The 24,158-nt window shown below is 37.9% G+C and overlaps 1 protein-coding gene across 3 annotated transcripts in view; it reads right to left on the minus strand.

Annotated features, from left to right (window-relative positions):
• OPHN1 (oligophrenin 1) overlaps nt 1-24,158 on the minus strand; it is a 496,179-nt gene that overhangs the window by 67,965 nt on the left and 404,056 nt on the right. For all 3 annotated transcript variants that reach the window (XM_070502226.1, XM_070502227.1, XM_070502225.1), the window contains 4 exons: nt 20,112-20,196; nt 15,277-15,335; nt 14,027-14,132; nt 2,657-2,816 (listed from right to left, as the gene is read on the minus strand). In XM_070502226.1, coding sequence (XP_070358327.1) covers nt 2,657-2,816; nt 14,027-14,132; nt 15,277-15,335; nt 20,112-20,196 — 410 coding nt within the window. The remainder of the gene's footprint in view (nt 1-2,656; nt 2,817-14,026; nt 14,133-15,276; nt 15,336-20,111; nt 20,197-24,158) is intronic.

Genomic DNA, 24,158 nt, shown 5'->3' on the forward strand with positions numbered 1-24,158 from the left:
GATATCTGAATGAATCACTCCTTTATTCCCTATGGGTCTCTGCTCAAAGGTTATCTTCTCAATGAGGCCTTCCCTCACTGTATTTAAAATTGCAAAACCACTTCCCAACCCTTCCTATTCCCCTTCTGGGTTTATTTTTCTTCTTAATGCTCATTACCATCTAACACACTATATATTTTACTTATTTTGAATACCGTTTTTCTACTTTCTTTACAATATAAATTCTACAAGGGCTGTATCTCTAGTGCTTAAGACAGTACATGGCAAATAGTGGGTACTCAATACATATTTGTTGATGAATGAATCAACCAATTAATCAATAAATGCTATCTGGGCTTTAGACCAAGGGTCAGGAAATTACAGCCCACAGGCCTGCTGCTTATTTTGGAAATAGTTTTATTGGAACATTCATTTGTTTACAAGTTGTCTATGAGTGCTTTCCTGGTACAAAGGTGGAACCAAGTAGTTATGACAGAGATCTATGACCTGCGAAGTCAAAAATATTTACTATATGCTTCTTAAGAAAACGTTTGCCAATCCCTGCTTTAGATTCATAGTAAATTAAGCTGCTTTCTAGATATTGCTCTCTAGATATTTCTCAGGAATCTCAAATCCAACCTCCCCAAACTGAACTTTTCTCCATCTCCCCAAAACTTTTCCACTCTATATTTCTTATATATATGAAGGACAGCCACATCCATCCAGTCAGCTGAATCAGAAATCCAGGATTCAGACATCTCCCTCTCCCACATGTTCCACTTCCAATCACCAAGTCCTACTGCATTTGCCTCCCTGTTCTTCCCACTGCCCTGATTCAGACTACAATTATTTATTTCTCAGGCTATGGCACTACCCTCTATCTTTGTGATCTATTTTGCATGTCATAGCCAAGATAATGTCTCCTGAATATAAGTCTATCCATCATACTGCTCTACTTTCAAACAATGCTTTCCCAAGCCTGCAGGAACAATTCCAAACATTCTAACTCCTCAACTAGGCAAAGTCTAGTCCTTTTAGGACCTGGCCCCTGTCTGCCTCCAGTCATCTCCTGCCACTCCTATTCCTATTTCGTGTTCCAACAATACCAAATGACTTGGGGTTTTAGGCCCTTTGGCCTTTGTCCACGCTAGGCCAACTCCTTGAAATTCCCTTTCCCTATTTCCCTTTCTTTCCACCCTCAGTATTGACATAGGTTGTATTTCTCTGCAAGTACCCATCCTTGATAATCTCAAAGTGCCCTGTATTTACCAAATAATATCACTGTACCAAAATGATTGGTGAAGCAGCACTGTATAGTGATTAAGTACTTCAACTCTGAGCCAGGCTATTTGGACTTAAATCCCAGCTCTGTCACTAGCTAAATGGCCTTGGGCTTGTGACTGTCACATAGTGTATATTTATTATAATTTTCACATTTTAGCTTAAAAAATGGCTATCAGAGAAGTTAAGTTGTTTGATGTAACACAGGTAATATGGCAGAGAATGCCAGTTGTTTTCCAATATCCATTATCTCTTTCTTCTTTTAGTAAAAGAACTAAAGTCTTAGCTGGGCACATGGCTGCCCCAAATAGTAATTATACCTCTCTGCCTCTCTTATAGCTAGATATGACCCTGAGATTAAATTCTGACAAATGGTATGTAAATGAAAGTGATATGTGTGACTTCCAGGTCATGGTCTTAAAGGAAAGGGCTGCATCCTAACCATTTCCTTTTCTTTCATCCTTCTCAATTGATATAATGTAGAAGGTATTTAGTCATACAGATGAAGCAGTACCTTAAAGATGGCAGAACAACAAGAAATAAGGAACATGCATTCCTGCTCCTGGCAAGTCAGCATACCAGCCCTGGACCACTCTGCTGGACTATTCCACAACCAAGAAATAAATCTCTCTTCTGTTGGAGCCACTGTGCTTTTGTATGTGGAGTCTTAGCAGCCTAACTTGTATCCTACCTAATACATCTAGTAAACAGCACAGCTTGTAACTGAACTGTGGATACCACCTGGACAAGATCATCCCTTTGCAGAAAAGTTTTATTGAATTGTGGTCTGCTAGGATGGTATTAGCGGCTAGCAAGCCTAGAGTCAAATGTAGGGCAATCTGTAGCAAGTGTACAGGACTTGGCAATAAATATTTCTTGTCTAGCCTCATTCCTGGGTTCATTTTCTTATCCTTATTTTTCCTTTTTCATTTGACTTAATTATAATGTAAACTACCTCATATTTTATATACCATATAAAATATACCACCTTAGATTCTTTCAGAATGATATGACATTTAAATAAGTATAGGTATTGTTTTCTTTATAGTTTCACTGTACATACACTTTTGTGTACTTTTATATTTATCATTTATTTTCCTTTGTTTACATTGCTGTCTCCATATCACATTGTTAACTCCTTAAAGGCATGGATGGTGATTTTTTCTTCTATATCATCTAGCAAGGTGCCTGATAATAAAGTAGTTACAGGATCAAGCAATATTTGCTAAATGAATGAATCTCACAGGGTCAGAAATGCTATTAAATGTCATTATGTTATAATGGAATTTCTTTCCATTATCAACTTGAGCCAGGGAGGGAGACACAACTCTAAAATGTGGCTAGGACAAAGTGTCACACGTTTGGAGCAGTGATGGTGAGGAAAAGAAATACATACCTTGACGAAGTGCTCGATTAGGATTTCTACCACAATGTTTTGGAATTTGATGTTCATCATGGCAGCCACAGTGTCCTCCTGAGCTCTCATCAGAGTAGGCCCAAAGATCACCCCCATGTTGGAGGGAGTCATAAGATTCTCTTTGCTGTACTCACACACACTGCCAGAAGAGAAAGAAAATGATTAACAAGATTTTCTCCAAGATTCTCTTGTAACCAAGACTTTGTTAGGTGCTACAGGGGGTTAGACAAACTAAAAAGTAGAAGGAAAAGAGAGGCCTAAAATAGATACGGGAAGAAAGGATTACAAAGGAAGCAACTAGCAAAGAATACAAGACAGTATATAATTAGGGGCCAAAGTGAGACATAGCTAACTTACTTAGTGGCACTGTAGGAGTTAAGAGAAGGAATTTGGGGTCTATAGTTAGAAAGTATTTGGAAAGACAGGAGGGAAGCAAGATGACATTCCAGGCAAGAGGTACAGCATGTATAAACCATATATAAAGAAGAACAAAGCACATAGAGAAAGTGCCTACCAGTCTCTCCAGTCAGGAATCTAGCCCCTTCCCCACCCCCAGTTAAAGAAGCAAAAAAACTGAGAGAGCTGAAGGGGATCCTTAGGATTAGCTCTTTATCATCGTTCTCATTTTACAGATTAAAAAAAACACAAAGGTCCAAAGAAGGAAAGGGATTTGCCTGAAGTTGATGAGGATTATTTTAGGCTGGTTAATTTTAAAACTGTAGATGAGAAGCAGGCTCCCAGGAGCAAGTTTGCTTGCCCTTTGTTGGGAAACATTTACATTTGTAAGGGAAACCTCCATCTGTAAAGTTGCCTCCTCTCTGTGCCAGGAAGAAGGGACAGGACCTTATCTCTAGAAACTCTTAATCAATGCCAAAGGCAAGAACTTAAGTTGTTTACTGTCTGGCAACCTCATGTAACTGACCCCCACCCCAATATCCTCCTTTGTCTTTAGCTGAAAATAATATTTAAGCGGTGGCTTCTGCCATTTACTTAATCCGGTTTGATTCTTATCTAAAAGTTACAGGACCACCCAATAACCAGAACCCTAGTGGCACCCATACCGTTTTGACAATTCTTTTTACATATTCTTTCCTTTGTCTTGTAAAGAGATAACTCACATACCTATGCCTTAAATTTAGCCTTACTCTCCACCCAGGTTTCCAGCAGCAGCAGCTCCCCATGCCAGCAGCATCTCTGCCTGCCCGTGGGTCCTGTCCCCATGCTATTCCAGCACCAGCTCTGCCTGCCCGTGGGTCCTGTCCCCATGCTATTCCACACTATTCTCTAAATAAAAGAGCACTACTGCCAGATCTTGAGAGTCCAAGAAATCTTTCTTTCGACTCCTTGGCTCACCAACCCGGCATCAAAGTGACAATCAGTTAGCCTGATTAGAGTATGGTCTGCAATCTCAAATTTTCTGATCCCTAGTCACTCTCATTGCTTAAATTCCTTTAAGTGGCTCCCTATTACGTAGAGGACAGGGCCAATTCTCTTCAAAGTAGCAATTAAGGCCTTCTATAACATGATGCCTATTTCTAATCCCAATGCACAGCTTGAGTTCTGAAGCCAACCTGGGTTTTAATTCAACACCACCACTCCTTAGCTGCGCAACAGTGAGTGTTAGTGACCTAGCCTCTCTGAGCTTCAGTTTTCTCACTTGCAAAAATAGTATCCACTTCAGAGAGTTGTTGAATAAATAGAGTTAAATTTCTTTAGTATGGCATCCTGGAAATACTCCATTACAAATATCCCCTGTTATTACATCTAGGCACTGCTGAACTCCAACACTCTTGATATACTACACTGGTTAGACCAAGTTTTCTGGCTACATGATGTTTCAGACCTCCATAGTTTTGTTCATGCCATTCCCTCTGCTTAGAATGTCTCCTTATTTCTAAATCTAAAGAATGTCTATTTATCCTTTGAGATTCACTTTAGGTGACATCTCCTTCAGGACTATCACAGCCCACTGTCCTCGTCTTGATTGACCCCACTGGCAAGGAGCATATATTGGAATTTTCTGTTTCTTGTCCACCTTTTCTGCTAGGTGGTAAACAACTTCCAAGTGTGTGTGCGCCTCGCACAGAGCAAGTACCAACTAATTATTTTTAATGGAACTGAGTGACTTTAGTGCTCTTTCAAATAGTACTGGAGGCAGCCAGGTAAAAGATGTGCAGCCCTTTGGTCAGTTTGGCTGTGGGGGTAGGGAGGTGAGGAGATGGGACAGCCCACCACAAACACTAATTTTCAAAACCTGTCCAGGTCAAGTCCCTAAGAGACTGACTCCATCAACAGACAGGCTCTTGTCATTAAGTAGGTAACTGACAGGGACAGAATCTTTAGACAAATCCTAATGAAGTCTGTTAAGCCCATGACAAAGGCTGAGCGCCATTCAGATGATAAGGAACAGCAACCATTCACAGGTTGTTGGTATTGCTGGGCTGGTGATGGGTCCCTTTTAACAGTTTAAATACTTCTGCAATTAACCCTTATTCTTTAATGATGGAACTTTTTCAGATGTTAAAATGGAAAAGCAACTCCAGGCTGCCACCAAGCGATCCAGATAGCTAAACCATTAGTAACAAGGTAAGGAAGGACACTTGTAAGACAACAGCCTCCAGCATGTGTGAATGCTTATCTCCTTTCGTAAGCTTTGAAAGGAATTGACTTTGGTTGAATATGCCAGAGCTCACTTAATCCTCATAGCACCAAAAGACACAGTATTTTATCTCTGAAGCCTAAGTTCACAGAGGGTAAATCATTCAGTCAAGGTCACACAGTTTGTGAATACACGACAATATAGGGATTCAAACCCATATCTGTTGGGCTTCAAGTCTTACAGTCATCCTGTTGCATCTTACTGCCTGCTTGTCTACTTCCTTTCAAGAAATCAGGGCCCCTTTAAGCTAGAGCCACGTTCTATTTCTCAGAGGGAAGTTCCTGGTATCCTATTTTCCTTCTTGGCTTTCTTATGAGATTTGGAAGGTAATCTATTCTTTGGGGAAATTTCTTTGCATTTGACATCTCTCCTTTTATTATACATTTTGAAAACCATTAAGAGGCAAAAGTCACACCCTAAACTGTAGATTAATAATGACAGAATAAAGGACAAGCAATACAGCTAATAAAGAGTGTTAATATATTGAGATATTTGAGGAAGCCATTTGGTTTAAAACTGATTTGGCCTGAACTTCTTTTTCCAGAAAGGCCTGACTTATGGTCTGTCAAGCATGCATTATACATCTACTTTAAACATTAAACAGCATCCCAAAGCAAAGAATGTTGCCTTTAAAGATAGGGATGAATGTCTCTCTCCCATATCAGCATTTCTTTGAAGATAAGCATTCCTTCCCAGGAACCCAGGGTCAGATTGACCTGCTGTGTAAACAGCAAAACATCTTGTGACTGTAGTAGGAAAAAAAAGTACTCCTGTCATATTTGATGTATGTTCTGAAACAGTGTGTAACCATGCTGTACACTTCACTTCTCTGGAGTACTTTCTTCCCTGGTGGAGATAGCGCTTCTGGGCTATACTCCTCAGATTGATTCATATATTAAACTAACATCATTTTTAACCTATAGATTAAAAATGTATGTATTGTGTATTTGCATCAACAGTATGATGAATGAAACCAAAAATAGGGCATTGTGAGTAGTGAATTAGGTAGGAGTTTGTGATATGATTTGACAACAAATAATTCATAAGTTTGCTAGTACACATTGACTAGAGAAAATGGGTACAACTTCTTGAACATCAAAATTTAAAACAAAAGAATGGGTATCAGAGGGAAGTTGTAAAAAGCCTCTAGTTTAGGAAAAAAATAATTTGATTAGGTGGTTTACATCAGAGGTCATAAACTAAAATGCCTATAAAAATAGAACTACCTTATGATCCAGCAATCCCACTTCTGGGTATATATCCAAAGGAAATGAAATCAGTATCTCGAAGAGATATCTGCACTCCCATGTTCACTGCAGCATTATTCACAGTAGCCAAGATATGGAAACAACCTAAGTGTCCATAGACAGACAAATAGATAAATATATACACAGAATGGAATATTAATCAGCCTTAAAAAAAGGAAATCCTGCCATTTGCAACAATATGGATGAAACTGGAGGACGTTGTGTTAAGTGAAGCCAGACACAGAAAGACAAATACTGCATAATTTCACTTATATGTGGAATCCAAAATAATCAAACTCAGAAGCAGAGAGTAGAATAGTGGTTGCCAGGGGCTGAGGGAAGGGGAAATGGGGAGATGTTAGTCAAGAGGTACAAAGTTTCAGTTATGTAAAATAAGTTCTGGAGATCTAATGTACAGCGATGTGAATACAGCTAACAATACTGTATTGTATACTCGAAATTTCCTAAGAGGTTAGATCTTAAGTGTTCTCGCCACAAAAAAAGAACAAAAATGGTAACTATGTGAAGTGATAGGTATATTAATTAGCTTTATGTTGCGATTATGGCACAATGTTTATGTACACCAAAAATTGTCACTCACCCTAAATATATATAATTTTTGTCAATTATACCTCAATAAACAGGGAAAAATAAAAATAAAAACTGAATAAGTTAATTAAAACTGGTTCCATCAATAACGTGCTGTGTGACTTTCAGCCTATTTTTTCCATCCCTAGGTATCTGTTCCCTCATCTATAAAATGAGATTATTAGGTCATCTAAAGCATCTTCCAGCTCTGCTATTCAATGAATCTAAGAAAGTCCTTCTCTTGAAAATAATGGGAAAAAGAGACAACCATACAGTATGTGTCTACTGTGAAGAACACATAACCATCTATTAAGTATGCTTGCCCTCTCCACTCTACACACCAAAAGAAAACCCCAAAACCAAAACCAAAACCAAAAACATCCCCCAAAACAAAAAAAGAACTGGAATCAGAGGGAGCCCCTTGATCCAACTATGTTAAACTTTAAAGGACAAATGACCTGTTTTCATTAACAAATAAATGACAAGAAAAAAGAAAGAGATGAAGGGGAAACCTATAGATTGAGAAGATGGTAAAAACATAGAGGCACTATCAAATATTGTATCAAGCCTTGGCCTCTGTGTTTTTATTAGCCCTCCAAGTGATTCTGATACATGTAAAAGTTTGAGAACTACTACTATAGACCGGGGGTCTCCAAACTATGGCCATTGGGCCAAATCCAATCTACCACCTATTTTTGTAAATAAAGTTTTACTGGAGCACAGCTATGCCCATTCATTCACATATTATTAATGGCTGCTTTTGTACTACAAAGGTAGAACTGAGTAGTTGTGACAGAGTCTGTATAGCTCACAAAGCCTAAAATATGTACTATCTAATCCTTTATGGAAAACATTTTCTGACCTCTGCTTGAGAGTAAAAGAGGCTTAAAAAACATTTCAACAAGTTGCTCTGTGTGGATTTATTTGGATCCTGACTCAAAGAAACAAACATATGACATATTTGAGACTATTGGAGATTTGAGCACAAAATATTTGATGATTTTAAGTAATTATTATTAATTTATTTTAGATGTGATAATTGCATTATGTTTATGTGTACAAAGAATTTTCATTTTTTCAATATACATATTGAAATATTTATGGATGAAAGAATATGATGTCTTGGATTTGCTTCAAAATAATATGGGAGGAGCAGAAATGGGTGGCGATATAGATCAAGCAACATTGGCCATGTGTTGATATTGTTGAAGCTGGGTAATGGGCACATGAGAGTGCCTTATACTATTCCTTCTACTTCTGTATATACTTGAAATCTTGCATAATAAAAATAGTTTTTTAAAAGGAAAAGATATTAGGCCAGCCCAGTGGTGCAGAGGTTAAGTTCACACGTTCCACTTTGGTGGCCCGGGGATTGCCAGTTCAGATCCCAGGTGCAGACCAATGCACCGCTTGTCAAACCATGCTGTGGCAGGCATCTCACATATAAAGTAGAGGAAGGTGGGCACGGATGTTAGCTCAGGGCCAGCCTTTCTCAGCAAAAAGAGGAGGAGTGGTGGCAGATGTCAGCTCAGGGCTAATCTTCCTCAAGAAGAAAAAAAAAGGACAAGATACTAATGGAGGGGGAAAGTGAGTCAATGTCTGTCACAAAGTGAGCAGTCCTCATCCCTGAGGATGGTGCCCTTAAGGGCAGACAGTTTTGGTTTCCTCCATTGGTGTTATATTATCTGTAATTTACTTTATTTTTATTATTTATTTATTTTGTTTTTAATAAGGAAGATTGGACCTGAGCTAACATCTGTGCCAATCTTTCTCTAGTTTGTATGTGGGATGCTGCCACAGCATGGCTTGCTGAGCAGTGAGTCGGTCCACACCTGGGATCCAAACCCGTGAACCCCAAGCCACTGAAGCAGAACACATGAACTTAATCACTACACCACCGGGCAGACTCCTATAATTTACTTTAAATACTTAAACATAGTCAGTGCAATGATCTGAATTTCATCAATGCCATCAACTGCACCCACATCATTATTTTATGTGCCACTAGGAAAAAAAAATCATTTCATTGTCAAATCATTATGGAATATTTTTGACGACATTTTAAATAGAAAATAAACTCAACAATGAGCATAATTTACCCAAAATAACTACAATATGAGCAGCTATAACCAAGTTTATGCATGTAGAAGTTATGACAATTACATCAAAACTACTGCCTGACAACAGTGATTTTATTGATTCTAGGCTACATCCAGAATTCATTTGAGGGGAGTTTGTGCATACATAAACACACACAATCACAGAAAGATCTGGAAGAAAATGCACTAATATATTAATAGCAGTGACTTTTGATGCTGGGAATAGAAAGCTTTTACATTTTTTTTTCTTTTCTGTATTTTCTAATATCTACATTGCATGGCATTGCTTCAGAAATAACAGAAGTGTTATTGCAAAAATGAGAAGACTCCAGTAAGCCTAATAGCTCTTTAGAATGGTAGCCTAGGTTGACGATTGCAAAGGGGTCTTGCATTTGGGCATTGTATCATAGGATTTTATTACCTACTCCAATTGTGTTGCTATAATATTATCTCATCTGCCTTGAGTGGACCTTTCATGCAAGATGCAGTCAGAACATCTAAAAGAAAAGAGAGCTGAGACTTCATTGAGTTTAGGAACAAGTTGTACAACTGTTTCTGTGTCTGCTTGTTGATAAATACCTGTGTGAGTGGCAGAAGGAGGCCTGAGGCTTGCTTCCATTGTAATATTCCACCAGTTGTGAGATTGTGGGGGAGGTGACCTGTAGCATTCTTGGACTTCTGATTAACAGAAGCTATAGGTACCAACCAAAAAGAACTGGATAATTGGGAACCCCAAACTGGCTGAGGTCAGTTTGTGTCTGCCTGTTATTAGCCTAAAAAATGGGCTGGCAGTGGAGACACATTACAAACGCATAGATATAATTATCATATAGATTACGAAAGCAGTGGTTGGCAGGTAGGATAATTATGTGAATTCTCAAAGCAAATTGATTTTCTTCTCCTGTGTAAATTTCCCTATTGGAACCAAACCTTTTCTTTTGATGAGGAGGATTGGCCCTGAGCTAACATCTGTTGCCAATCTTCCTCTTTTTGCTTGAGGAAGATTGTCCCTGAGCTAACACCTGTGCCAATCTTCCTCTATTTTGTATGTGGGATGCCACCACAGCATGGCTTGATGAGCAGTGTGTATGTCTGCACCCAGGATCCAAACCTGTGAACCCTGGGCTGCTGAAGTGAAGCACACGAACTTAACCACTATGTCACTGGGCCAGACCCCCAAGCCTATTTTTTATTTTCATTTCCCCTACAACTTTTGGTTATAAAGGTTTTCAAACACACAAAAAAGTTGAAAGAATGGTACTATGAACACTCATACTGTCTATATCTAGACTGAAGACTTAACATTTTACTACATTTGCTTTCTCTCTATATTTTTTCTGAACCTTTTAAAATTGCTTCAACCCTAAATAACTCAGCATTCATCTCCAAAGAACAAGCACGCTGTCTTACAAATCCACAACAACATTTTCACACCTAAGAAAATCTACAATAGTTCCATATCATCCAATATCTAGTCCATATTCAAATTTTCTCAAATATCATGCAAAAAATTACTTTATAGTTGGGTTTTCAAAACCCAGGCCAATCAAAGTTTAAGCACTTCATTTGTTTATGTTTCTTTAGTCTCTGAATATAAAACAGTACCCCACCTCTTTTTCCTGGAACATTGACTTTTTTGAAAAGTCCAAGACAGCTGTCTTATAGAATGTTAAACATCCTGTATTTTTCTATACTCTGTATTTCCTGAAAACTGGATAGCCTTAATTTGATTTCGGTTAAACATTTTTGGCAAAAATATTTCAGTTTATGTTGTGTAATTTTTACTATATCCCATCAGGAGGCACAGAAGGTCAGTTTGTACCATTAACTGATGCCAACTTTGATCAATTAATTAAGGTGGTGTTTCCCAGATAGTTTCATTGTAAAGATACATTTTCCATTTGTAATTAGTAAGTTATCTGCAGGTAAAACATTGAAACTGTATGAATATCTTGTTGCTGAACAATCTTTTACCCAATGGTTTTGATCCATGTGTGAAGCAGGGCACTGAGGTTGAAAACTAGTGGTTTTTCTAATTCTATCATCCCTACCACATTTATTAGATGGGATTCTTCTGTAATAAAGAGATTTCCTTACTATACCTACTCCCCCATGAATTTTTGTCTATTCAAAGTGTTTTAATCAAATACAGTAATTATAGTTTTTGATGGGTTGCCCACAGATGTAATCAGTGTCAGCCTTTTCAAGCATGTTCCTGTGTCCTTGTAACATGAACCTATTAGTGCTTGAGCTCTTCTTTGCTTACAAAGGAACATTTTATCAAGGCTCACCTTGTATTGTCATTGCATCATACCTGGGATCAGCCATTTCTATAAGAAGCCTGGGTACTTTTGAGAAGGGAATGCTATTTAGAAACAAAGATTTGGGTATTATGTGTGTTCATTGTTTGTTTGGGTAGAATCACTTCAAGACTGACTCAGTGAATAGAAGTTTTTCTTGTTGTTGTTTTGTTTTTATTTTTTATTTTATTTTCTTGTTTGGTGAGGAAGATTGGCCCTGAGCTAACATCTGTGCCAATCTTCCTCTATTTTGTATGTGGGACGCCACCACAGCATGGCTTGATGAGCATTGTGTAGGTCCACCCCTGGGATTTGAACCAGCAAACTCCAAGCCTTTGAAGTGGAGTATGCACTATGCCACTGAGCCAGCCCCTTTTATTTTTACTTTATGTTTTTCATTTTTTATTAAGGTAACATTGCTTTATAACATTGTATAAATATCAGTTTACATCATTATATTTTGACTTTGTAATAGACTGCATCATGTTCCCCACCAAAAGTCTAGTTGCCATCCATCACAAAACACATATGCCCCTTTACTCATTTCACCCTCCCCTCACCTCAGGTAACCACCAATCTGTTCATATCTATGCATTTGTTTGTTTATTTTCCACATGAGCAAAATCATATGGTATTTGTCTTTCTCCATCTGACTGATTATGCTTAGCAAAATACTCTCAAGGTCCATCCATGTTCTCGCAAATGGTAAGATTTCATCTTTTTTATGGCTGAGGAGTATGCCATGGTGTGTGTGTATATACTATGAGTGAACTTGAGCAGTTTTTCATATATTTAAGGATATTCATCTTTCTATTTCTGTGTCGTGTGTATTCAAGTCTCTCACTCTTTTTGTTCTAGGTATATTGAGGATGAAGATTCTTGAAGGTTGGCCAACCTTTGGGTGGATGGAAGCAGGTGTCTCTCACTAACTGCTAGCAGGAAAATTTTCAACTGAGTCCTTGGCTCCTTTCACATACTGAGACTCTTAGAAAGTCCGAGCTGGAAGAACCCTTTGAGATTAGTCAGTCCAGTCCCCTCATATTATAGATGAATAAACTGAGGCCCAGAAAATGGGAAGGACTTACTTTAGGTCACACAGCAAATTAGTAATACAGTTGGAACTTGAACCCAGTCTCTTCCCCCAGGACAACTTCAAATTAAGATGCAAGTGGCTTATCTGGTAATTTTTTTACTTCTCCTGAGATTATCACAAACAACTTTTTGGAAAGAAAAATGCCTCTTAATGTTCTCTATAAGCCCAAATTGAAAACATTGGCAATAAATATAAAAACCATCCTCTTGTTAATTCTGCCTATTTATCTACATTAATGTCTATAATACTCACTTGCTATACAAGTGTAGAAAGATTTTTCAAATCTTAGAATATCAGAGCTGGATCAGATCTTGGAGATATCTCATTATATCATAGGGGAACCTGAGGTCCAGAGATGTGGAGTGATCAGGATTTATCGCAGGGGGAGATGAAGAGGGTCACTTAGCCTGGAGCCTCACCTTCACCAAGGGCCTCAATTTTAGTGTTTGGCATCCTCTCCAAATGAGGTTAAAATATATCATCACTGCATTTTTGTGAGTGTGCTGATAGCTGTATTTTGTTAAATACAAACACTTAAAATGCATCACAATTTTTCTAAGCTTGTTGTTTCATTTCTTTACTTTTTAGCATACCAGGAGTGGGCTTGAGAGTGACCTTCCCATGGTCATCAAGAAAGCTAGTAGTAAAAGAACTGAAACTAGAAGCCGGGTTTGCTGACTCAAGGACAAAGTGGTTTCTGCTGCACCATGCTACTTCCTAAGAAGCAGAGCTGGCCTTTTATGAGTCAAGGAAATTCATCTTTATTCACAACATTGAACTCTCTGGCCAGGAACCACCACAGTGCGACACACATGCCCCTTACACTCACCCATCTTGGAGCCCATCAGCAGGCCTACTCCCTAGAATGCTGCTGTCTGTTCCTGCTTTCCACACCCAAGGAAGAAGTTGACTATAATTTTAACAATAACTCACATTTCTTGAGACCCTTCTATGTGCCATGCACTTTACCTATGTTCATTCAAATCCATATAACAATCCTGTGTAAAGGCAATACTATTCTCATCTTACACACGACCAAATAGAGGCTAACAGAGGTTTTCCTAAGGTTATACAACTAAATAAGTGGTATTGCTGGTATTTAAAACCAGGTTTATGTGACAGTAAAGCCTGTGTTCAGCCCACTCTGCATGGTGTTACCCCTCAACTGAGATGTATGGTGACTCTGGGAGGATTTACACAAGGGTCAAGGAAAAATTATTTTCCTCATACAGCACTCCCACTGCCCAGGATGAAGCACTTAGGGGTTGAGACTTAATGAGCTGACAGGCAGTTTCTCTGCAGTGCTAACTTGTAGGCCAGTCCTCTAATAGGAAGTTTTTCTGAAAACCCAGCAATTACTTACTTGACCAAGTGTCTTATAAGAAGTTCCAGCATCTCTCGGTTCTTTTCTGGTAGTTTATATACCAGGGAGTGAATAGCTCCCAGCCGGTAATCCAGGTTGTCAGACTCTGAGAGAGAACAGAGAGAGAGATAGTTTGCCTTCTGGGCAATTGGATCAAGCAAACTCTCATACACACAAACATACACACACACACACACACACAGAAATAGACAGTCAGAGACACAGATAGAGTAAGAGACATAAAAAGAGAGAGGGAGATAAACAGGTAAAGAGAGGCCAAGAAACAAAGACACTGAGACAAAGAGAGAGAAAGACAGAGAGACCAAAAGGCAAAAAAGAAAGATGAAAACAATAGAAAGATGAAGAAAACAGAAGAGAGAAGAGAAGGGAAAGATGAGAAGGTAAGACTGTCTCAGAGGAAGTCAGAATTCTTGGTATAGCAGGTTTCTCCTAAAGTTCCATATGTAAAATTCCAGCTGGAAACCCTTGCCCACCCACCTTCCTTGTGATACTGGTAGGTATGCTTCCGCCTCTGGGTTCCTGTGAAAATCACTGTGAAAGCTCACAGTAAAGATCAAAGATCCCTTGCCCCAATAAAGGTTCATTATGAGGACAAGTCTCTTGAATCTTTTTCTCACATACCACACAGGGCATGATACAGGAGAAGGATCACATTGAGGTAGGGAAGGATCATGCAGTGGCCTCAGCCAAAACTTTTAATGCTTCTTAAGCTGTCAACTTTTGGGGTGATTCTATATGCCTTATTTCCCATGTACCCCTCCACCATCAGCTTTAGTTTTATCATCTAGAAAATGTGATGCTAGCACTAACAGATTAGGAGTAATGATTCACAACATAATTGCAAAGCATTTGAAAAGGGAAAGTGCTAAAAAAAAAAAGCTGAAACAGCGACTGTAGTGGAACCATTTTCCTGTTCCCTGGTAATGTGAGCCAATGCTCTTGTTCTGATGGAAGAAGCATAGTCAATCAATAGTCATCATACTTGTCATATCTTTCAAATTATCCAGTTTTCTCCAACCCACTCAACTAACATTGATTTAGGAAAAATAACATAACATTTGAGTTAGACAGTTAGCAATAATACTCTTATTTGGCAGTGAATAGAATCTGCATATGTGTTTTTGGTTCTTCCCTCAATTACTTTCCCATAAGCAGTTTTCTAGGCTTATTGCTGTAAACATTATTAAGAAGCCAGGACAACAGAATTAACTAGTAGCATAAATACTTACTGGCAGCAGAGACCAGCTCTTTGTGAAGTCTGTAAGTCATGACAGGTTCAGAAAGATTCCTGAAATTAACGAAGACTGTAAGTTCCTTTGGGAAGGGAATTGCAAGGCCTTAGATTCTCAGTTCTGTGTGCAGCAAGACTGAAGTTTCTGAGCCCCACAGCTTAGTGCGACTACATACATTTATCTCCACCTAAAATTTTGTCAGAGGAATCTAGTTGCTAATAATTAAACAGAAGACCTGCAAAGGTATGGGCTGAGACCTCATGCAAGGTCTTCAATTAGTTCCCCAAAGTGATAAGAGGCACAAACCAGTCCTTTAAAATTCCAAAGTGGACCCACTCTGAATGCTATTACGAAGTCCTTACAGTCTGATAGTTTCTTAGTTTCTGAAGTGCTTTCAGATCTGTGCTCCCATTTGACCCTTCCAATAATCCTGTGAGGTGGAGCAGTTATTAAAATCTCTGTTTAATGGAGGAAGAAACTGAGGCTCAAATAGATTTATTTATTTATTCCAAAAATACTGGCTGAGCACCTACTCATGCCTGGCATTATGCCAAGTACTGCGGATCCAGAGATGAAAAGGACATAACCCAAACCTCCAAGGAGCTAAGAGTCTAGTCGAGGAGAGTGCCATATACAAAATTTGCAATGCAAAGGACAAGTGTGATGATAAAATAAAGGCAGCTGATGGGTGGCTCAGAGGAAGGAAGTAATCTACTCATAATAGCAGCAAACTCTTCACTGTTCTAAGTCATTTACATACATTTACTCATTTAATCTTCATGACAACCTTGTCAAGTAGATATTGTTATTATCTTCCTTTTAGAGGAAACTGAGGTTGAGAGAAATTAAATAATTCATCAAAGACCACACAGCTAGGAAGTGGTAGAACTAGGCAGTGCGTTGCGAGTCCACGCTATTAATCATTATGCTATACTGCTTGCCACTGTTATTACTGTAGTAATCCAGGTGAGAGATATCAAAGGCCTAAACAAAAATAGTGGCATTAGGGATAGAAAAAAAAAAGGCGAGGAGAGTTCTTTGAAAGACAATAAAAACAGAACTCCTTCAATGATTGGGTATGTTGGTGAGGGAGAGAGTAATCTGGTTTGGGTGAATAGATAGAATAGAACTTGATTCAGAAGGAAGTGGAGATGCCAAGTCAGAGGGGCTGCTGGGATAGCCAAAGGGAAATGTCTATTAGAAAGATGGGTGGAGTGCCCTTATAGATCTGAGAAGTAAATGTGGAAATCATGAACCTATGAGGGTAGTTAAAATCATGAGTACAGATACCACTGCTCAAGGAAAGACGGCAAACCAGCAGCCCAGAGCTACATGAGGCCTTCCAACATTTCTTATTTGTCCAGAATAGTGTATAAAAAAGAAATGGAATTTAATCAGTCATCAGAACACGAGAAATTGAGATATTTCACACAAAAATCTGTATTTTCCACTTCTATTGAAAAACTGAAAGATCTGGCTACATTGAGCACATATGGTTATTTGTGGAAGTAAAGAATATTGCTGTTTATAAAGAAGCAAAGGGATTGCTATGCAAATAAAGATTCAATATGCACTGTGTTTCATATGAAAGTAGTCTATTTCACTCATTTTCATGTCCTGGCCCCTGTAGATATTTGAATCTTCCATTCCTCCTGTGTAGTAAAAGGAGAGGAGAGCAATAGCAAGTACCAGGTAGAAAGTCCATAAAGGAGAGTGCTAAAAATGATCAAAGAGGTGAGAGGAAATCCAAAAGCAAGTGATACAGCAGAACCCAAAAGATCAGAAAGTTTCAAAGGAGGGCTTGTTAACATTTTCAAATGCTACAAAGAGGTCAAGTAAGGTAAAGACTGACAATCGTCCATTGTATATGGCATTGTGTATAGCATTGAGGAAGTCACTGGTGACCTTGGCAAGAGCAGCTCCAGTGGAGCAGAAGGGGTGGGAGTCAGACTGCAGTGGGTTAAAGAGTAAACTGGGAGGTTAAGAAATAGAGACAGGGAGTGTATATTACTTCATATACTGAAGTCGGGAAGGGGTGAAGTATCTCTATTCTTAGGTAATCTCATCTAAGCTCCTGCCTCCAATTATTGTCTACATTGTCAATGATTCTCAATTTTTATCTCCAGCCCAGAACTCTTCTCTGAGTTTCATTTCTATATATTTCCTATATATCCAATTGCCTGCTTAAAATCATGCCCTAATCTTTTCAAAGACACCCAAATTTGACATACCCAAAACCTAATTTGTCATCTCCCTCAAATCTAGTCTTTTTCTTGTGTTTCCCAAATCAGTAAATGCATGACCATCATTTAGTTGTATGGGCCAGAAACATGGAAGTCATTCTTTTATCTTTCTCTTCCTCATTCTCATATCTAATTTTACTCCCTAAATCTCTTGAATATGCTTATTTCTACTGATCTCCACTGCTACTCCCTAGTCAAGCAGAAACATCATCTCTTTCCTGGATTATAGTTATAGCCTGCTAACTGATTTTCACCTCTACCTATTTTGCCTCCTCTAATTTGATCTCTCTCTAGTTTTTTCAAAATGCAAATATCATGTAACCTGCTTAAAACCTTTCAATATATTCCCTTTCCTTATAAGGTAAATCCAGACTCCAATTCTTAAAATGTCCTATAAGGCCTTGCATGATCTGGCCCCTACATATCTCTCCCTCCTTCTGTACACTCAATACTCTACCTATACTGGTACATGTAGTTTCTTGAAGGAGTCTTCCTTCCTCTTCCTTCAAGGCCTTTGCATATGCAGTTCTCTCTATCTGGAATTGCCTCTCCCCCAGGTGACTCCAAGTTATAATTCAAACCCCAGTTCAAACAAACAACCAGAATAAATCAGATCTTCCTGTTATATGCCTTCATAGCACCTTGTACTTTTCCTTCAGAGCACTTATTACAGTTTGTTATATTTGTATGATTATTTGTATTTTGTCTGTCCCCCTCACTGGACTATAACCTTTTTAAGGTCAGAGATCATATCTACGCACACATGTATTCCTACTGCCTAGCACCATGCTTGGCATAGAGTAGACACTCAGGAAATGTTTATTGAATGACTTAGTGAATGATGGAATAAATAAATGAAAGAAACACAAGGTCAAGGAGATGTGCATTGCTGGAGTATATTCATATGCTAAAAGGAAAGAGTCAGTTGAATGAGAAAGGTTAAGGATACAGGAGAGAAGGGATGATTTTTAGAGTACTTTTCTGGAAATGTTGGAGATAAGGGATGAGTTACGTACATAGAACACAGAAGGAGGAGGCCCACTCTGAAAATATTGATATCTTTGAGAAATCTAAAGTGTGTTAACTGGCTAGTACATATTAAAGGCTCATGGATAAGAGTCTTAAGGACAAATATCTTTTATTGGGGGTTCTGTCCACTCACACTTTCAGGCTCGATCTTCCCATCTTTCAAAAGGGCCACACTGCATATACACGATGAGCTGGGAAAGATGTAATATAGGGAGTAACTTAACCTATATAAATCTCTGAAAAAAACTGATTCTCTTGAAGGAGGCTGAGACATAGAATCATTTACTCTAGTCTCATCATCACGAGTCTTCTGAAAGTATGCATAGCAGATTGCTCTCTGTGTTTACTACATCACCCAAGCAACTCCAAGAAGGCCACAGTCCCTGGGGGTGGGGAAGAGGGGAAGAGATGCTCCAATATCAGTGGCTTTACAAGTTCGAGATACTTAGATTTAAATAATATGAGCTGTGACCATGGATATTACCTAACGGTGGAGGGGGTGCACTTCAAGTTCCTCATCTGTAAAATGAGTATAGCACCACCTAACTTACAGGGCTATTGTGAGAAAAAAACAATGATATTGTCAATGTAAGCAACTAGAACACCATCTAGCACAGAATAAACCCTCTAACAACAGACCGTTCTTCTTTGGCAGATGCAGGAGAAATACTCTTGGAAAGAACATTGATGTTTATATAAAGTTCTAAGATGATGCTATAGCAGCAGGTCATTTTACAGGAATATCTGGGACCCAGTCTATTTTGGATTAATATTTCCCAGAGCTTAAGTATCTATATTAATTTCTAAAGAGTACAATGATTGAAAAGAAGACATTTTAGCACATAAAGTATGGCGCATACTATGGGATATAAAGAATGGTAAGAAATGAATGAGTCTAAAAAGTATGTATGTCAGAAATATTTTTACATAATATAAATTTATGCCAATAAACTGAATGATATAGTCATCATCATTGTGCATCCTCAAATTTTACTGGTAAGTTAATTTTTTTTTCCTATTGCTGTCACTTCATTCAGTTCCAGCATTTTTATAGCTGTATTTTCTTGGTTTTTATTTCCATTATATTGATTAAGGTATGAGACATATCACACAAACACACACATTATATTTGCACAAGTGCAATTTAATATTTTAAAATGGTTATTATCCACCAAAACATGTTAACAACATTGAATTGTCACAATTCCTGATTTTACTAGTGAGCCCATTGTGACATCACTCTATCTGTGCACAATGGCAAAACTTCAATTATTTTAAGGGTATGATTTTTTAAATAATCTTTTTTCCCAAAAAAAGCCATTTTTCAACAATAATTCTATTATTCTGATGCTTCCCTTGATTAAATTCCCAGTTTTTTTTTAAAAAAAGTCTCCTAATGCACATTCTTCCCTGACATAAATCCTTTTCATTCTTTTTTTTTTTTTGTTCTTTAGCAATCCTATCCAATTTCCTCAAAATGGGACCACAATAACTTCAATCTCCATCCAGACAGATTTCATCACCTATGAAAAGTAAAGTCTTAAATCATATCAGGCATACCTGAGGTAGAATTTCAAGGAGCTGGTGATTGTCTTAATGTCCCAGTCACTATCATGAAAATCAACATCTCCTGGGCATTTAGGATCTATTTGAGAAAAGAAAATAAGAAAAAAGTAAATTTCCGAAAAGATCTTACTTTTTATCCCTTTAAAAGAAAAATAAAGTGCATTAAGGGAAAGATAGTTACTCTGACCAGTTTTTTTGTTGTTGTTGTTGAATAGATTTTGTAACATTTACATGTATGATTTTACTTAATGCAAATTTATCACATTACATATAAAACTGTGTTTACATGCTCCCAGTAAAGTTAGTTAATTTGTTTTTAACCTTTGTGTAGTGGGCTTCTAGTCTCCCAGATCCTATCCTACCTATTCAGGTGATATACGCTGAAAATCTCTATTGTCTCTTTCTATATACTTTCCATGCTCATACAATAATATATAAAGATACTTACATAAATGTGTAGGATATGATTTGTTATTGTTTTCAAAAATCAGAACACAATATATATACTTTTTTTTTCTTAATGTCCAGTCCAGCTAAGTCTTTATTTTTTTTATTATTTTTATTATTTTTTTATTAATGTTATGATAGATTACAATCTTGTGAGATTTCAGTTGTACATTATTGTTAGTCATGTTGTGGGTACACCACTTCCCTCTTTGTGCCCTCCCCCCACCCCCCCTTTTCCCTGGTAACCACCAGTCAGATCTCCTTGTCAATATATTAACTTCCACCTATGAGTGGAGTCATATAGAGTTCGTCTTTCTCTGACTGGCTTATTTCGCTTAACATAATACCCTCGAGGTCCATCCACGTTGCTGCAAATGGGCCAATTTTGTCTTTTTTTTATGGCTGAGTAGTATTCCATTGTGTATATATACCATATCTTCTTTATCCAATCATCAGTTTCTGGGCATGTAGGTTGGTTCCACGTCTTGGCTATTGTAAATAATGCTGCGATGAACGCAGGGGTGCAAGGGACTCTTGGGATTTCTGATTTCAGGTTCTTAGGATAGATACCCAGTAATGGGATGGCTGGGTCATAGGGTATTTCTATTTTTAACTTTTTGAGAAATCTCCATACTGTTTTCCATAGTGGCTGTACCAGTTTGCATTCCCACCAACAGTGTACGAGGGTTCCTTTTTCTCCACAACCTCTCCAACATTTGTCGCTCTTGGTTTTGGATGTTTTTGCCAATCTAACGGGTGTAAGGTGATATCTTAGTGTAGTTTTGATTTGCATTTCCCTGATGATTAGCCATGATGGACATCTTTTCATGTGTGTATTGGCCATATTTATATCTTCTTTTGAGAAATGTCTGTTCATGTCCTCTGCCCATTTTTTGATCGGGTTGTTTGCTTTTTTGTTGTTAAGCCGTGTGAGTTCTTTGTATATTATGGAGATTAACCTTTTGTTGGATAAGTGGCTTGTAAATATTTTTTCCCAATTAGTGAGCTGTTTTTTTGTTTCAATCCTGTTTTCCCTTGCCTTGAAGAAGCTCTTTAGTCTGATGAAGTCCCATTTGTTTATTCTTTCTATTGTTTCCCTCAACTGAGGAGTTATAGTGTCCGAAAAGATTCTTTTGAAACTGATGTCAAAGAGTGTACTGCCTATATTCTCTTCTAGAAGACTTATTGTTTCAGGCCTAATCTTTAGGTCTTTGATCCATTTTGAGTTTATTTTGGTGTGTGGTGGAAAAGAATGGTCAATTTTCAATCTTTTGCATGTGGCTGTCCAGTTTTCTCTAACCAGTTTTTAAGAGATGAAAACTTTACAACAAACATGTCTTTGATGTCTCAAAAGTTCCCTTGCATTCCAGTCAAGCATGTAAGGAGCTTGAAAGTCATCTCTTCCACCCACATACCAAGAAAAAAGTGGAACAAACTGACAATCAACTCCTCTTAGATCCATCAAAAAACTGAGGATGTAGGGCGAACTATTGTCTGCAAAACTGAAGAGAGGGACAGAAAGATTCAGAGAATCAAAACTTCCTAGAGCAGAAGCCCAGGAGCAGAAAACTCCTTGTGAACCAGTATAGGGCTAGGAAAACTTAATCCGTAATTGACAAATTGCTAGAGGCTCAGTGTGGACCAGTTTGAGAGTTAAAAATACTAAGGGGGTCCAGTCTTAGGGGGATCCTCACACTTTTGTGAGTTTTATTTCCAAGCACCTTATCAGGTTCTCACGGTGAAGATCCGAGAAAAACTCCCTCATGTTTCCATGCTTTTGAGAGGGGGAGAGGAAAAGTAGCCTTTGTAAAAATATGCACAGAGCATTTCATTCTTCCTAACAAGGCCCTCAGGAGAAACTATTTTACCAGACCCTAATATACTTGGGGTTTACCAGAGCCTAACTGATCTAGGAAAAGGGAAATACCCAACTCCGGACCTGGCTTGACCTTCTGTCTCTTCTTAGGGGGAAACCACACAAAACTGAGAAGCACTTGTGATGGTCACAGGCCAGTGGTACAGGCTCACTAAAAGACTGAGACATAATTAAAGGACTGTAGAATGTTACTCCTTCACTCCCACCTAACCACCACATCAAGGCCACCTGGATAATAACAGAGAATATGACTAAAAGAACTGTGCTTCTCAGACAATACTTAAGAAGTCTCTAGGGAAAACCAAAGACTACAGGGGAAATAAAAACAAAGACACCAGAGGTAAGTTTAGCCTCTGTCACTCGTGGTTACAGCAAACAGTAAACTCAGGCTAACCTCTAGCCAGATAAACAAAACTTCACACTAAAGGCCTATTTACTGCAGTTCCTTTTACCTATTACATCACGCCTGGCATGCAACAAAAATTTACAAGACATACTAAAAGACAAAAAACACAGTTTGAAGAGACATAGAAAGCATCACAACCAGACTCAGATATGGCAGAGATGTTGGAATAATCAGACTTAGAATTTAAAACAACTATGATTAATACACTAAGGATTGTAATGGATAAAGTGGACAACATAAAGGAGAAGATGGATAATGTAAGCAGAGAGATAGAAGCCTTAAGAAAGAACCAAAAGGAAATTCTAGGAATCAAAAACACCATCACGGAAATGAAGGATTCCTTTGATGGGTTCATCAATGGACTGGTCACAGCTGAGAAAATAATCAGTGAGCTTGAAGATATGTCAATAGAAACTTCCAAAACTGAAATGTAAAGAGAAAAAAAATGAAAAGCAGAACAGGATATCCAATAACTGTGGGACAATAACAAAACACGTAACATAAATGTAATGGGAATATCAGAAGTAAAAGAAAGAGAAAAAGGAAGAGCAGAAATGTCTGAAGCAATAATGACTATTTCCCAAAACTAAAGACAAACACCAAACCACAGATCCAGGAAGCTCAGAAAACATGAAGCAGGATACATATCAAAAAAATCTACACCTAGGCATATCACATTCAAAGTAAACAAAATAAAAGACAACAACAACAACAAAAAACCTTGGTAGAGGCCAGAAGAAAAAAACATCTTACTATAGGAGGAGAAAGGACAAGAATTACATCACACTTCTCTTCAGAAACCATGCATGCAAGAAGAGAGTGGAGTGAAATATTTGTGTTAAAATAAAAGAAGACCAGCAAAAATTATCTTTCAAAAGTGAAGGAGAAATAAAGACTTTCTCAGATAAACAAACATTGAGGAAATTTGTCACCAGGAGACTTGCCTTGCAAGAGATGTTAAAAGAAGTTCTTCATAGAGAAAGCTGCAGGTCAATAACTCAGATCTACATAAAAAAAGGAAGAATACTAGAGGACTTATTCTTAATTGATCTAAGAATAAGAGCTCAAAATAATAGCAACAATGTATTCAGTGGTTATAGCTTATGGATCAGTGAAATGAATGACAACAATGTTATAAGGTACTCTATTATAAGGTACTGGCACTACCTGTGTAATGGTATAGTGTTATTTAAAAGAGGACTTGGATAAGTTGTAAACGTACGCTGCAAATGCAAGGGTAACTGCTAAAAAAAGTTTTAAAAAAAGTATAATTGATATACTAACAGAAGAGAAAAAATAGGAATCATACAAA

This window comes from Equus asinus, chromosome X, assembly GCF_041296235.1.
Source record: "Equus asinus isolate D_3611 breed Donkey chromosome X, EquAss-T2T_v2, whole genome shotgun sequence".
Taxonomy (NCBI): Eukaryota; Metazoa; Chordata; class Mammalia; order Perissodactyla; family Equidae; genus Equus; species Equus asinus.